At 40.3% G+C, this 14,338-nt stretch overlaps 1 protein-coding gene across 1 annotated transcript; it reads left to right on the top strand.

Annotated features, from left to right (window-relative positions):
• Positions 1-7,072: 7,072 nt before the first annotated feature.
• On the top strand, positions 7,073-8,005 carry LOC309327529 (olfactory receptor 13H1-like; the record flags this gene model as incomplete). Its single annotated transcript, XM_081836828.1, has 1 exon — positions 7,073-8,005. One exon carries the CDS (start codon positions 7,073-7,075, stop codon positions 8,003-8,005), a length of 933 nt encoding a protein of 310 aa, XP_081692954.1.
• Positions 8,006-14,338: the final 6,333 nt, after the last annotated feature.

Here is a 14,338-nt window from a genome sequence, read left to right as displayed (position 1 = left end):
ATCAAGCTCAGCCTTCATTGCATTTAACCATGGCTCAGCTTCCTTTGAATCCAAATCCTGGATTTCTTGGAAACTTGAAGGTTCAAATACCTTCTTGGAGCTTTTAACAGCTGTTACTGCTATCTTAGCAAACTCATCAGCAAATCTCTTTGGAGGTCTGCCTTTTGTGGCTCTTTGTGACCTGCGAATTAGCCGTAGGTCTTCAACACTCTCCTCTTCCTTCTTGGGAGAAAAGTGACCTATTGTGAACAATGGTCCTTCCAATTCCTGATCAGAGCTTTCAGAGGGTCGCATAGAGGCTTTCGCACTCTTGAAATCCTCTGAATCACCTGATTCAGTTTCAGACTCAGAATCAGAACCTTCATCAGTGGGTGTGGGTTGTTGTGGTTGCTTTTGACTATCCTCAGTCTCATCACTGTCATCAGGATAACATTGGAAAATTCCCACATTCTCCCCCCACTTGGCATTGTACTCAACACTTCTTGTGAGCTTAATTGCCTTTGAGTCAGTCATCATTATTCTGTAAGACCCTTTCTGATAACCTAGAAAGATACCATGCAATCCACGCTTGTCTAACTTGGAGTTTTGTGGTGAGTGAACCCACATGTCAGAACCAAAAATTTTCATGTGTTTGATGTATGGCTTCTTGCCAAACATCTTCTCATAGGGGGTACAACCAATCGCTGAAGATAACCTGCGATTATAACTGTAAGTGAAACATGAGAGAGCTTCGGCCCAATAACTCTCTGGAAGATTAGCATCATGCAGCAAGGTTTTTAACCCTTGAAGCAATGTCTGATTTGCTCATTCCGCAAGTCCATTCTGCCATGGCGAGCGAGGACTAGACAAATCGTGTTGAATTCCTTTCTCAGTCAGAAAAGCTTCAAACTGCTGAGAAGTGAATTCTCCCCCGCGATCACTGAAAAGAGTCTTTACCTTCTTACCATGCACATTTTCCAACCAAGCACAGAATTCCTTGAACCTAGAAAAAGCCTCTGATTTCTGCTTGAGATTGTACACATAAATATACCTGGAAAATGCATCAATGAGAACCATGAAGTACCTGTTTCCTCCCAAAGAGGGCGCTAGTGGTCCAACCAAATCAGCATGAACAATTTGGTATGGTTCTGTAGCTTGCCTACTAGACACCTTACCTTTCACAGCCATTTTCACCTTGTTTGCTGCGCATGCCTTGCACTTCATGTGGTACCTGCAGGGTTTAATAGTCATACCTTCAACCAAGGCAGGCATTTTAGATACTGCCTCAAAATGCAAATGACCAAATTTCCTGTGAAAATCATGAATACATTCTGCATGCAAACTTTTGTTAGTACCTGCAATGCAACAAGTGTCATCCTGCACAACATCATCATAATACAAAACATATAAACGATCAACATATTCAGCATACAATACATAATCATTTTTCTTTGTGATGAAGCACCTTTTGTTCTTAAAGGAAACGTCAATATTCCGCTCATTCAGCTGTCCAACGCTGAGCAGATTATGTTTGGCATCCGGCACATAAAGCACATTCTGTATCGATAAGTCCAAACTGTGAAGAACAACAGTTCCGTAGCCTTTACTGGGGATTGTGTGGTCATCCGCCTGGTGAATCGCACCTTCCTGAGGTGTAAAAGACACAAACAGTCGCTTATCGTTGCACATGTGGTGCGTTGCCGCTGAATCAACAACGAAGAAAGATCTAGACGTCTTCTGGACCTCTGCAACCTTTGGAGTGAAGCGTGAGACCATTGCCTTGGGCTGCGTTGTCCTGGACACTGGACCTTTGCCTTTGCTCTGGCCTCTTCCACGCGATGAGCTTCCGCTGCGATGCTCTGTCTTGGCCCTGGGATATTTGCATTCCCTCTTCATATGGCCTAGACGTCCACACGAGTAGCATTTCACTGCCTTCAAAGCTTTGGCGCCATCTGGTGGTTCCACTGCACTATGGGATGACGACTGTGAAGTCTCCCCCTTGCCCATGCAGCTAGCACCCCGCCGGTCTGCTTCATTCAGAATCACGGCAGTAACATAGTCCACTGTCAACTGAGCAGTAGGCTGTACAGCAATCTGAGTCGCAACAGACTCCCAACCTGAACCCAAAGATTGTAGTATCATAAAGGAATACACAGCCTCTGGAAAGTTGAGTCCTCTCTGTTGCAGCTTATGTCTCAGATTCTGCATCTCCATCAGATGTATACGCACATCTCCACCTTCAGCAAGAAGGTTCTGTCCTCAAGTTCTGTCCTCAAGTGAGCCTCTCTCAAAGCGTCCCAAATTTGTCTGGCTGAGGTCTTATCACGCAATAGACAGAGCTCTTCTGGGGATACTATCAATGTAAGAGTTCCCCTTGCTTTGGAATCTTTAGCTTCCCATGCATCTGTAACTGGAGCTGGGGGGGTGTCTGTAATAACTTCAAACAGACCCTCTTTCCGCAGAATAGCCTCTGCATAGAGAACCCAGTCCGCATAGTTATTCTTATTGAGCTTAGGAATTCCACAAGCATCCTGAAGGGCCATCATGACTCTGGCATTAGCCTTCTGCGTCATGTCTGCTGCTTTAAATCATGCTGCTTTATACAAGCTGCGTCTGTGCTGCTTCATTCCAAAGGCAAGTTCAAAACAGCCTCTGCCTGTGAGCCTGTGCCACTCTGCTTATCTGCAGCTGCTTCAAACCTTATTCCAAAGGCAAGTTCAAAAGGAAAGTTCTAAAGTGCTTTCTCTATGCTGCCTTAAATCCATGCTGCGTCACTATTGCAGCTGCTTTACTCCAAGAGCACTTTTAAAAGTTACTTTCGATTTCCCCGCATAGTAACTTTGCCCGGCAAACGGCTTTAAAAGTTCAAAGTCCAGCCATAAAGCCATTAATTAGAAGCTGGCAGGCTGCCCGGAGCAGTAGCACATACCTCATCAATCATCTTGACGCGCAGAGCAGATTCCGTTCCGATCTGTCCCCCTGCATTCCGATCCTTTGCCGGCACTCCGATTCGACTTCTGGAGCCCATTCTTAAGATGACTGCGTTTTTCTGGGCCCGGAACCAAATGTTGTTGATATGCAGTGTCCCGTGCACAGCGGAAGGATGAGGAGTACGTGCCACATACTCTATATTGCTTTATTTACACTTCAAAGCTGGTATGTTACAGAAAAAACATCTTGCCTCTGCCGGAGCAGAGAAAAGCATCCTCTCTCCTCTAAAGCACGGAGAGAAAAACACACGCTGAACTGCAAAGAACAGTGAAAAACAGGAAACCAGTGTACGTCACATCCAGTCTCCCTTTCCCGTGGGAAAACCCAACAGCACAGACTGTGGAATGTAAACATTGTCTTGTGACAAGCATTTCGCTGCACAGTGAAGAGAGCAGAAACCAACAGCTGAGGGGCAGATTTGTAGTAATAGAAAAAAGGTAAAAAATAAAGAAACCATCAAAAAGGAAAACAGGAAGCACCCCAATGACAGAAAAAGATGTTCAATGATGGCAATGCTGACTCTCTGTTGTGTGGGATGAAAATGGGGCAGATTCAAATTCTACAAGAGAGCCTAGCTCATGGGCTGGCTGGAACACTGAGCAGCAGAACTCCATACTGAAGCAAACTAAATATCCATTTACGCTAGGCTCAGCTTTCTCATGCTCTCAGGTCCTTCTAATTTCTATACTCACAATTATGTTTTCCATTCAGCACTGCATTATATGCAGGAATGCCCTGCATAGGTTTTGATCTCTTCTGGAAGACATGCCATCTCTTCACCCACCCAATTTGTAATATTTCCCCTTTTATATATATATATAAAGGTATCACAGGTCACTATGTCCCTTAGTGACTTCTACTTGGATGTTTTGGTTGTCACGCAGGAGAATTAGGCTGGGGAATCCTCCCTCTCCCCTTTTCCCCTTTGTAATAGAAACAGAAAACAACAATGCAATTATTTCATTGTAAGAGCCAGGAAGACAAGGACATGGAGCATCCCATTAAATGTCAGTTGTGTATCCTATGACAGAGGCATGGTCCCACCACTCACTTGTACACACACACTGCTTTGCATAGAAACCTGTGATTATCCTCCTAGTTAATGTTGTCCCCTTTACATGCTCCTTTCTCCCACTCTCTCATACACTTGCCTCCACCATAATTTGTCTAAGCTTAATATCTTTCCTTGGAGTTTTGAAATTCAGGTAAGAAATGGGAAACACCTCATTCACAATATCATAAGCTCCTTCAGTTGTGGGCAGAACGCTGGATGGGGGGTGGATGAACAGGAAATGTAAGTGTGGATTAGCCCTTAGACCAGCGGTTCTCAACCTGTGGGTCCCCAGATGTTTTGGACTACAACTCCCATCATCCCTGAGCTCTGGCCTTGCTAGCTAGGGGTGATGGGAGTTGTAGCCCAACAACACCTGGGGACCCACAGGTTGAGAAAGGCTGCCTTAGACTAAACACCTGTTGTGACCTGAATTTCTTCCCTTTCTTTTTGAACTTCCAAGTCACACTAACTTATAACATGCCCTTCTTTATACTATGATTCTGTCATGATTAAGTTCCAGGTCTCTTGGAGGAGACCCATTTTCTAGATCCATTTCAACTAGGATGTGGCCTGGCTTTGACACAGAAACATCCCTGGTTGACCTCTGTCGGGAGACAGGTGCAATGTATCCCTGTTAATCAGTGGCTTTCAGTACCATCAACTACTGTATTCCCTTTGAGAGGCTATCCAAATTGGGGGTGGGTGACCATGCTTTTCAATGGTTCTGTTCCTATTTGGATGGTCATCTTCAGCAGGTGATTTTTATTTTTTTATTTTTTCACCAAGGAGCCTTCAATGTTGGGTTCCTCAGGGTTCATTTCCATCGCCCATGTTGCTTAATATCTACAGTATATGAAGCTGCTGGGTGGAGTCATCCGGAGTTTTGGAGTGTGTTGATGACACACAGCTCTATTTTTCCTTTACATCTACAGGTGTGGCAGTGGATAGGCTGGACAGGTGTCTGGAAGAGAACCAATAAAGTGAAACTCAATCCAGATAAGACAGAGACACTGTTAGTGGGTGGTTCTCTAGACAAGATGGATGGAAGATTGCCTGCTCTTGAGGTGGTTACACTTCCTCTTAAGTAACAGGTACATGGCTTGGGTTTGCTCCTGGATCCTTTACAATCATCTGAGGCTTTGGTGCTATGGAGGTCTTTCTATCAGCTTTAGCTCTATGGACAAGGACAGCCTAACATTTGTGCTTTGTGCTCTGTAAACCTCTAGGTTGGATTACTATAATGCATTATAAATGGGTCTGCCTCTGAATTCAGTTCAGAAACTTCAGCTGGTGCAAAAATTGATGGCCAAATGGTTGCTCATTAGAACAAGATGGTTTAAGCTTTAAGCCAAATTGCACTGGCTGCCAACTAGTTTCAGGGCCCAGTTAAGAGTGCAATGCTGTACTATATCTTACATGGCTCAGGACTTCAAAATCTTCAAGACCTCTTCTCCCCATACAAACTGACCCAGATCCTGTGCTTGTCATCTGAGGCTCTTCTCTATGTCCCTGCTCCTTGAGAGGTTCTGAGGATGACAACACAAGAATGGGCCTTTTCTGTGGTGGCTCCCCATCTGTGGAATGTTCCCTCGGAGAGGCTCACATGGACCCATCATTGCATGTCTTTAGGCACCAGGCAAAAGCATTTCTCTTAACCCCCATTCTTTAAATAATCTATGGCCTGTTAAATGGGGAGGGGTCTGTTATCATGATTATTTTATTATGGTGATGTGTATATTGTGCTATATCTTATGTTTTTCTTATGCGGCATCCCTAGGAGTGCTGAATCACTGATGCTCCCGGGATTATGCCACTACTGAGAATTATGGAGAAAGTGGTTTTAAAATATTGCCCATCTAATTGAGCTAACTAAAACACTTAGACTTCTCTTTCAGTTCCAAGTTTTCGTGGGAACAAAATAGCAATCTATGCCTCCTGAAATGTTTCTACTATATCTAGAGCGTAGCATACATAAAGATGCTATCCTGTGCTGTTTTAGTGCGTTATTTTTCAGAGATTCATGTAACATGAATCCTTCTTCATATTCCATATTTTTATTTTTTTGAATAGTGAACTGACAACATGCTTTTTATTGGAATGATTTCAGTCTTTCTCATCCAATACACTGAAGGCTTACTAGAATTCCAGTACAGTTTGAAGAGTCCTGCATCTCAGTTTAATACCAAATGCTGACAAAGGACATTCAGGAAGTTTGGAAAGACCAAAGCACTTAAAGGTATTAGATGTTTTTTATACTTTGCCATGTTAGTTTTATTGTCATTACCCCATCTTAACAAATGATTGCAGTTAAAGAAATATTTGGAGAATTTTGATCTGGAACTCTGACTGTTCCTCCAATCTGATCTGGTTAATTTGTATTGCTTAGAAGAATGCAAAATGGGGGGGGGGGGAGAGAAGAAGCTTCTTCTACTCAGCTTTATCTTTTGCAACCCTGTATTTTTCTCAGTGTGACAAATCCGAAGGATGGCCAAGAATATAGGAGCTTTCAAGAAACAATTGCATTTATTTTGAAATTCAGAAAGGAGTAAATGTCACCCTTGCTTCTCTAAATGGTTTATCCATGAAAATGAGCATATGTTTGTTTCACAGTTATTTAAATGTAGGACACAAAATTCTTAAATTCTGTGTAATAGTGAAGTTGCTCTATTAGAGAGAGTCTAAGTTTCTGAGTATTATTTTTGTAATTGATCATAGTGGAAGTTATTATGATTTCATTTTTCCTCATCTATTTCTTGCCAAAAGGGATCCTTTAGGCTCACCCCACCCTATGCTCAGTGCAAGAATCTTCAACACAGAAGACATTAAAGGGTTTGAATTTCTCCAAAGCAAGTGTGCAACACCATTTCCTTAGATTTGCTGATAGCTGATAATGAACCAATAGAAACTTATCAGTAATCTGTTCTCACTATTACAGTACCATACTTTCCTTAACCTTCTAGCAAAATACCATGCAAATATTACAAAATGAGGTCCCTTTCTCTTTCTTTATTTTTTGTATGTCATTGCAGATAATATTTGAATCTGGATATGAGAGAAGAAAATGAAACTGAATTGACTGAGTTTGTCCTCATTGGCTATTCTGGTCGGCCAAAGACAAGGATGGGACTCATTGTTTTCCTGATTGTTGTATATGCTATCACTGTAGTGGGAAATTTTATTATAATCTTGGTGACCACAACTGATCCTCGGCTTCACAATCCCATGTATTTTTTCCTCAGTAACCTGTCCTTCCTTGACATTTGCTATGCATCTTCTTCAATCCCACAAGCCATTGCAAACCTTCTGGTGGACAAACCCACCATGTCCTTTGCCATGTGTTACTTCCAAATGAGTAGTGGTTCCTACTTAGCAGTGACCGAATGCTTCCTGTTGGCTGTCATGGCTTATGACAGACTTATAGCCATTTCCAGCCCACTGCATTACATGTTAATCATGAACAAGAGACTGTGCATTCAGTTAGCAGCTGGGACATGGTCAATTGGCTTATTTTTAGGGGCTATTCCCATTTATGCCATTCCAGCTCACTTTTGTGGGAAAAATTTGGTGAATCATTTCACATGTGAAGTCAAAGCAGTTATGAAGCTGGTTTGCTCAGATACTTCCTTGAGCCAGCTGGTTATGTTCTTCACTGGGAGTGTCACTTTGCTTGGTCCCTTTAGCTTTATCCTTTTCTCATATTTGCGCATAATTGTGGCAATTCTAAGAATCCACTCAGCAGGGGGCAGGATGAAGGCTTTCTCCACATGTGCTTCCCACTTGACTGTAGTATCCATATTCTATGGCACCTTCATGTTCTCATATCTCCGCCCCCAAACTAAGACCACAAAAGATGTAGACAAGATAATTTCTCTCTTCTATGGAAGTGTGACTCCCATGTTAAACCCATTAATCTACACTCTCAGAAATCAGGAAGTTATAGGGGCCTTGAGAAGACTTGTGGGAAAGAAAGTAAATTCATGAAAAATATACCTTGATCATATTGAGGATTGAAATATTTTCTGTGCCTCTTGATGTTATTGCTTCTGTTATTATCACAACCTTAACAGCTACTGAATACATTTGAAACTAGTATATCTGAATGTGTTCATGAAAAATATACCTTGATCATATTCAGGATTGAAATATTTTCTGTGCCTCTTGATGTTATTGCTTCTGTTATTATCACAACCTTAACAGCTACTGAATACATTTGAAACTAGTAAATCTGAATGTGTTGTGTATAATGGAAATAAAGGCTCCTTGAAAATCTAACTGATATGCTAAAGATAAATTTCTCCTCTCTTTCAGATGCAGCTAGGTGGAATGATTGTCAATTGAAACCAAGGAAAGGAGACAAACAGTTGGTTTCAGCTGAATTGATGGAGTGTGCTTTAATGTCTGCCATTTCCCTCAGATGCAGCCAGCTTGTAAAACAGGCTACAATGTAGCTGCTGCACAGGGATAGCAAAACCTCTGTATCTCCTGTTATAATAATGCCAGGTCCTTTCATTTTCCATCTGTTCATCTAGTGTAGGGCTGGCCAACATGGTGGTCTCCAGATGTTTTGGACTACAACTACTATCATCGCTGAACAGTGACCATATTGACAGGGGCCAGGGATGGACAAATCTGTAGATGTGGTTATCATTTTTTTTCTGTCTTAAGTTCAGGTCTCTGCATTTCTACATCACTTTCTGTTGTTTTGTTTATTATTTCTAATAAATCCATGAAAATTTATTGGCATTTAATTTTTCTTATAGATTTGTACATATGTAGAATTTTATTCAAAGAGCTTTTTGTATTTGTTTTCTTCTTATTATTAGTCTTATTTTGACAAAGAAACAATCACAAATAAATAGGAATAAAAATGTGAACTCCATCACCGAGACCATTCCATTGTAACTATCCAACCTCCAAAAATTTCAACACCTCTTGCAATGGTTTGACCCCTTTCCATTTTAACAGTACATATTCTACAAATATTTCCCATATCTCCTCGAAATCATTTCTCCTGCATATTCCCCATTTTATCTTAATGGCACATGTTAATTTATCATTAATAGCTATATCACACATCGAAATCATTTCTCCTGCATATTCCCCATTTTATCTTAATGGCACATGCTAATTTATCATTAATAGCTATATCACACACCTCTTTATGCCATTCTTTAATTTTATAATCTGCTTGCTACTTCCCAGCTATCATAATTCATAAAGCCGTCAATAAATCTGTGAGCAAGTCCTTCATAGCCTGTGAACCTTCCACCCCATCGTAAACTCATAATCATGCTACCTCTGGACTTTTGGTCAGCTTTAACCCAGTGATTTCTCCTAAAACATATGTACAATTTTTCATTAACATTTATTGCAAATTTCTCCTAATAAATTCATTTGCTATACAATTTTCACTAAGGTACACATTTTTGCAAGCAATTTTGCAAATGTAATGCATTTTGTATTAATATATGCAGTTTTATGCTCAGTTTAATATATGTGTTTTGTTTGCATTGAGACCTATGTCACAAAATTCAGATGAATGGGAATTTTGAGAGATACAAAACTGGAATTAGGCAAGTAACACTATGGGGAGCTTATTCACTTTCGGGTAACTAACAGGGGGTGGGTCGACTGACTTTTTCTTTTTTGACAAAACACTTATATGATGGGTTAATATGCCTTGTCTTGTCAAAATCTCCTTCCACAATGAGTATTTCACCTATCTAAAATTCTTGCATCATTAATAGGAGTATTAGTGTCAGCATTATTTATAACCCAGACTTGAAACAAATACATGTATAGTTCTATGAATATATTTTTTTCCTTAAAAAATTGGATGAGAACCTCAATAACAGTGGCATGAGTTTACTGCTCAAGTATTCCCAATTAGCCCTTTTTGAGATTTGAACATCTGTTAGGTCCCATCATGTACCCTGATATTCTTCCAAGTCAAAGTAAGAAACTATGAAGCAGAGTACTGTTAATTTCCTGCAGAAAGACATTTTCCCACTAGAGCCCAACAGCACTAATTAGGTCTTAACTTTGAATCCCATCAGGGAAAATGTAGCATTCCAAGAAACTTAAGAATTGCTTCATAATGTAGTTGTTGCTTGAGTGGGAAAATATATTGAGGTTATTTTCTTCTTTAAATGTATTCAGGGAAGTGGTCATCAGAAATGGCCTTCTGCAGTTCAAATATCTCTCTCAAGCTGAAACAAAGCCCCCTTCAAAGTCTGACTGAGATTTGATCATTTTCAGCTTTCCCTCTTGCTGATTTCTGAGAGGAGGCAGGTGACAGTGGATAGCAAGCCTCCAAGGTTGTATTGTACCATCATAGACACAGGGATATGTTGTCATTGCTGCTACTAACATATGATTTAGGCACCAAACTAACGGGTTTTCCAAATGTAACCCCTGTAAGCATGGGACTTCCAGCGACCCATGTTTTTAATTCTGCTTGCAGACAGACCCCAATGCACTGCCGTCATAGCAGCCCCAATTCAAAAAGAATGGGCTGCATATTCCGACGCTGGAAGCCCACAGGCCTGAATTGCCTTTCTCATCACTCTGGTAAACTGGTGCCTAGCTAAATGAGTTCCATCACTGTGATTAAGGAATGGGCCAGCTCCAGGAGGCCTGAGTTGCAGAAACCTCCTGACATCCTTGACCAGGCAGGGACCCCTCTGTGCTGTCAAAAGCAAATATTGATTTGCTAAAAAATGAAATAGCGGCAGACTAAATTCTTAATGTCTTGGCCGGCCACCCCAGCTGGAACAAATGCGCGAGATAATGACAAACTTAGATCTGTAGTTGGTGGAATACCCTAGGCAATGGCCAATGTCTTCACACGAAAGGCTATAAAATCAGCCCAAGCTTTCTGGTAGGACCTGAGTAGAGGGGGCAAAGGAGGCGACTACTCCCTGCGACACTATATGCTTCCAAGGTTCCAGAGGTGGTCTTCAAAAGGCTTGGGCAGCCATCGTGCTTCTGGTGCCAATAATCTGAAGCAGTATATCCGAAATTGAGACAGTGCAACAGCAATTTTATTAGACACCCCAGGGATAAATTTGGCCGAAAATACAATGCTAAATTTTAAACAATGCAGGACAAAGGCCCGCAGAAGGCATGTAACCCTGTGGGAACATGATGACTGGTTTGCCAATACACTTGAAATGATTGGCCAAGAGGCCTGGGATGATCGTGGTGCCACCTTGGCGTGAGGATATTACTCCACCCGCACCAGGGTGGAGAGAACTGGATTGATGGCCTTCCCGCAACCAGGACCATATTTTAAGATGATCCCACTAACCCCTAAAAATAAGCCACTTGATTATGTCCCAGCTGCTAACTGAATGCACAATCTCTTGTTCATGTTTAACATGTAATGCAGTGCGTCTGGAAAGGGCTATGAGTCTGTCATAAACCATGACAGGCAACAGGAAGTATTCAGTTGTACATAAGCAGACACCACTGCTCATTTGCAAGTAACACGTCACAAAGGACATGGTGTCATAAGAATCCACTCAGCAGGGGGCAGGATGAAGGCTTTCTCCACATGTGCTTCCCACTTGACTGTAGTATCCATATTCTATGGCACCTTCATGTTCTCATATCTCCGCCCCCAAACTAAGACCACAAAAGATGTAGACAAGATAATTTCTCTCTTCTATGGAAGTGTGACTCCCATGTTAAACCCATTAATCTACACTCTCAGAAATCAGGAAGTTATAGGGGCACTGAGAAGACTTGTGGGAAAGAAAGTAGATTCATGAAAAATATACCTTGATCATATTGAGGATTGAAATATTTTCTGTGCCTCTTGATGTTATTGCTTCTGTTATTATCACAACCTTAACAGCTACTGAATACATTTGAAACTAGTATATCTGAATGTGTTCATGAAAAATATACCTTGATCATATTCAGGATTGAAATATTTTCTGTGCCTCTTGATGTTATTGCTTCTGTTATTAACAGCTACTGAATACATTTGAAACTAGGAAAGCTGAATGTGTTGTGTTAAGATGGAAATAAAGGCTCCTTGAAAATATAACTGATATTCAAAAGATAAATTTCTTCACTCTTTCAGATGCAGCTAGGTGTAATGGTTGTCAATTGAAACCAAGGAAAGGAGGCAAACAGTGATGGTCACACACAAGTTTTCAAGCAAAACAAGGAAATTTTCCCAGTATCATTTGAAAAGATAAAAATGCCATCTAACTACAGTGAAATGATGGAATTGATCCTGAATGAATGCTTTTTTTATTAATCAATATAAGAATTTGCTAATGGATAAACTGGGAAGGGGCACTAAAAATGAAGGGCAACTATGGATCCTTCTGGAGAATGCAGCAAGGATCACACAGTCTAATCAATAATTGGGCCCAATTCAGAGTGCAATGCTGATGTAGTATGTCTTACATGGCTCAGGACCTCAATATCTTAAGGACCTCTTCTCCCCATACAAACTGACCTAGATCCTACACTTGTCATCTGAGGCTCTTCTCTATGTCCCCACTCATCGAGAGGTTATGAGGATGACAACACAAGAATGGGCCTTTTCTGTGGTGGCTCCCCATCTGTGGAATGTTCCCCCGGAGAGACTCACATGGACCCATCATTGCATGTCTTTAGGCACCAGGCAAAAGCATTTCTATTAACCCCCATTCTTTAAATAATCTATGGCCTGTTAAATGGGGAGGGGCCTGTTATTATGATTATTTTATTATGTTGATGTGTATATTATGCTCTATGTTATGCTTTTCTTATTATGCAGCCTCCCTAGGAGTGCTGAATCACTGATGCTCCAGGGATTATGCCACCACAGGGAATAATGGAGAAAGTGGTTTTAAAATATTGCCCATCTAATTGAGCTAACTAAAACACCTAGACTTTTCTTTCAGTTCCAAGTTTTCATGAGAACAAAATAGCAATCTATCCCTCCTGAAATGTTTCCACTATATCTAGAGAATCCTGAATTTTTCATAGAAAATAAAATGAGACTTTATTAAAGGAAACATGTATTGCATAAATAAATATGCTATCTTGTGCTGTTCTAGTGCATTATTTTTCAGAGATTCATGCAACATGAATTCTTCTTCATATTCCATATTTTTATTTTTATTTTGAACAGTGAACTGACAACTTGCTTTTTATTGTCCACTGGAACGATTTCAGTCTTTCTCATCCGATACACTGAAGGCTTACTAGAATTCCAGTACAGTTTGAAGAGTCCTGCATCTTAGTTTAATACCAAATGTTGACAAAGGACATTCAGGAAGTTTGGAAAGACCAAAACACTTAAAGGTATTAGTTGTTTATATACGTTGCCATGTTAGTTTTATTGTCATTACCCCACCTTATAGCAGTTTTTGTAGAATTTTGATCTGGAACTCTGACTGTTCCTCCAATCTGATCTGGTTCATTTGTATTACTTAGAAGAATGCATAATGTGTGTGGGGTCGGGGGGAGAAGAAGCCCTACAGCTTCTTCTACTTAGCTATATCTTTTGCAGCCCTGTATTTTGCTCAGTGTGACGAATCAGAAGGATGGCCAAGAATACAGGGGCTTTCAAGAAACAATTGCATTTATTTTGAAATTCAGAAAGGAGTAAATGTCACCCTTGCTTCTCTAAATGGTTTATCCATGAAAATGAGCATAAGCGTTATGTACTAAAAAGCTATGTCAAAAGTGACAAAATAAATAAATTTGTTTGTAATGCAAATATAACTATAAAATATTCAATTTTAAGTCAATATTTCTGCAAAATATTGGATCTTGAAACATATTTGTAGAAATACAGTAGGATATAATGCTGCTGGATTAAACTTCATAATATTTAAAAGTTGGATTTTTATGTAAATTGTTTCACAGGTATTTAAATGTAGGACACAAATTTTTTTAATTATGTGTAATAGTGAAGTTGCTCAGTTAGAGAGATAATAGGTTTCTGAGTATTATTTTTGAAATTGATCATAGTGGAAGTTATTCTGATTTCATTTTTCCTCATCTCTTTCTTGCCAAAAGGGATCCTTTAGGCTCACCCCACCCTATGCTCAGTGCAAGAATCTTCAACACAGAAAATGTCAAAGGGTTTGAATTTCTCTAAAGCAAGTGTGCAACACCATTTCCTTAGATTTGCTGATAGCTGATAATGAACCAATAGATTTTTTATATCAGTAATCTGTTCTCATTATTACAGTAACATACTTTCCCAAACCTTCTAGCAAAATACCATGCAGATATTACAAAATGAGGTCCCTTTCTCTTTCTTTCTTTTTTGTATGTCATTGCAGATAATATTTGAATAAGGAT

The sequence above is a fragment of the Podarcis erhardii genome (assembly GCF_964252035.2).
Source record: "Podarcis erhardii genome assembly, chromosome: 13".
Classification (NCBI taxonomy): Eukaryota; Metazoa; Chordata; class Lepidosauria; order Squamata; family Lacertidae; genus Podarcis; species Podarcis erhardii.
Note: the sequence above shows the minus strand (reverse complement) of the source record. Positions and strands in the feature narration are given on the sequence as shown.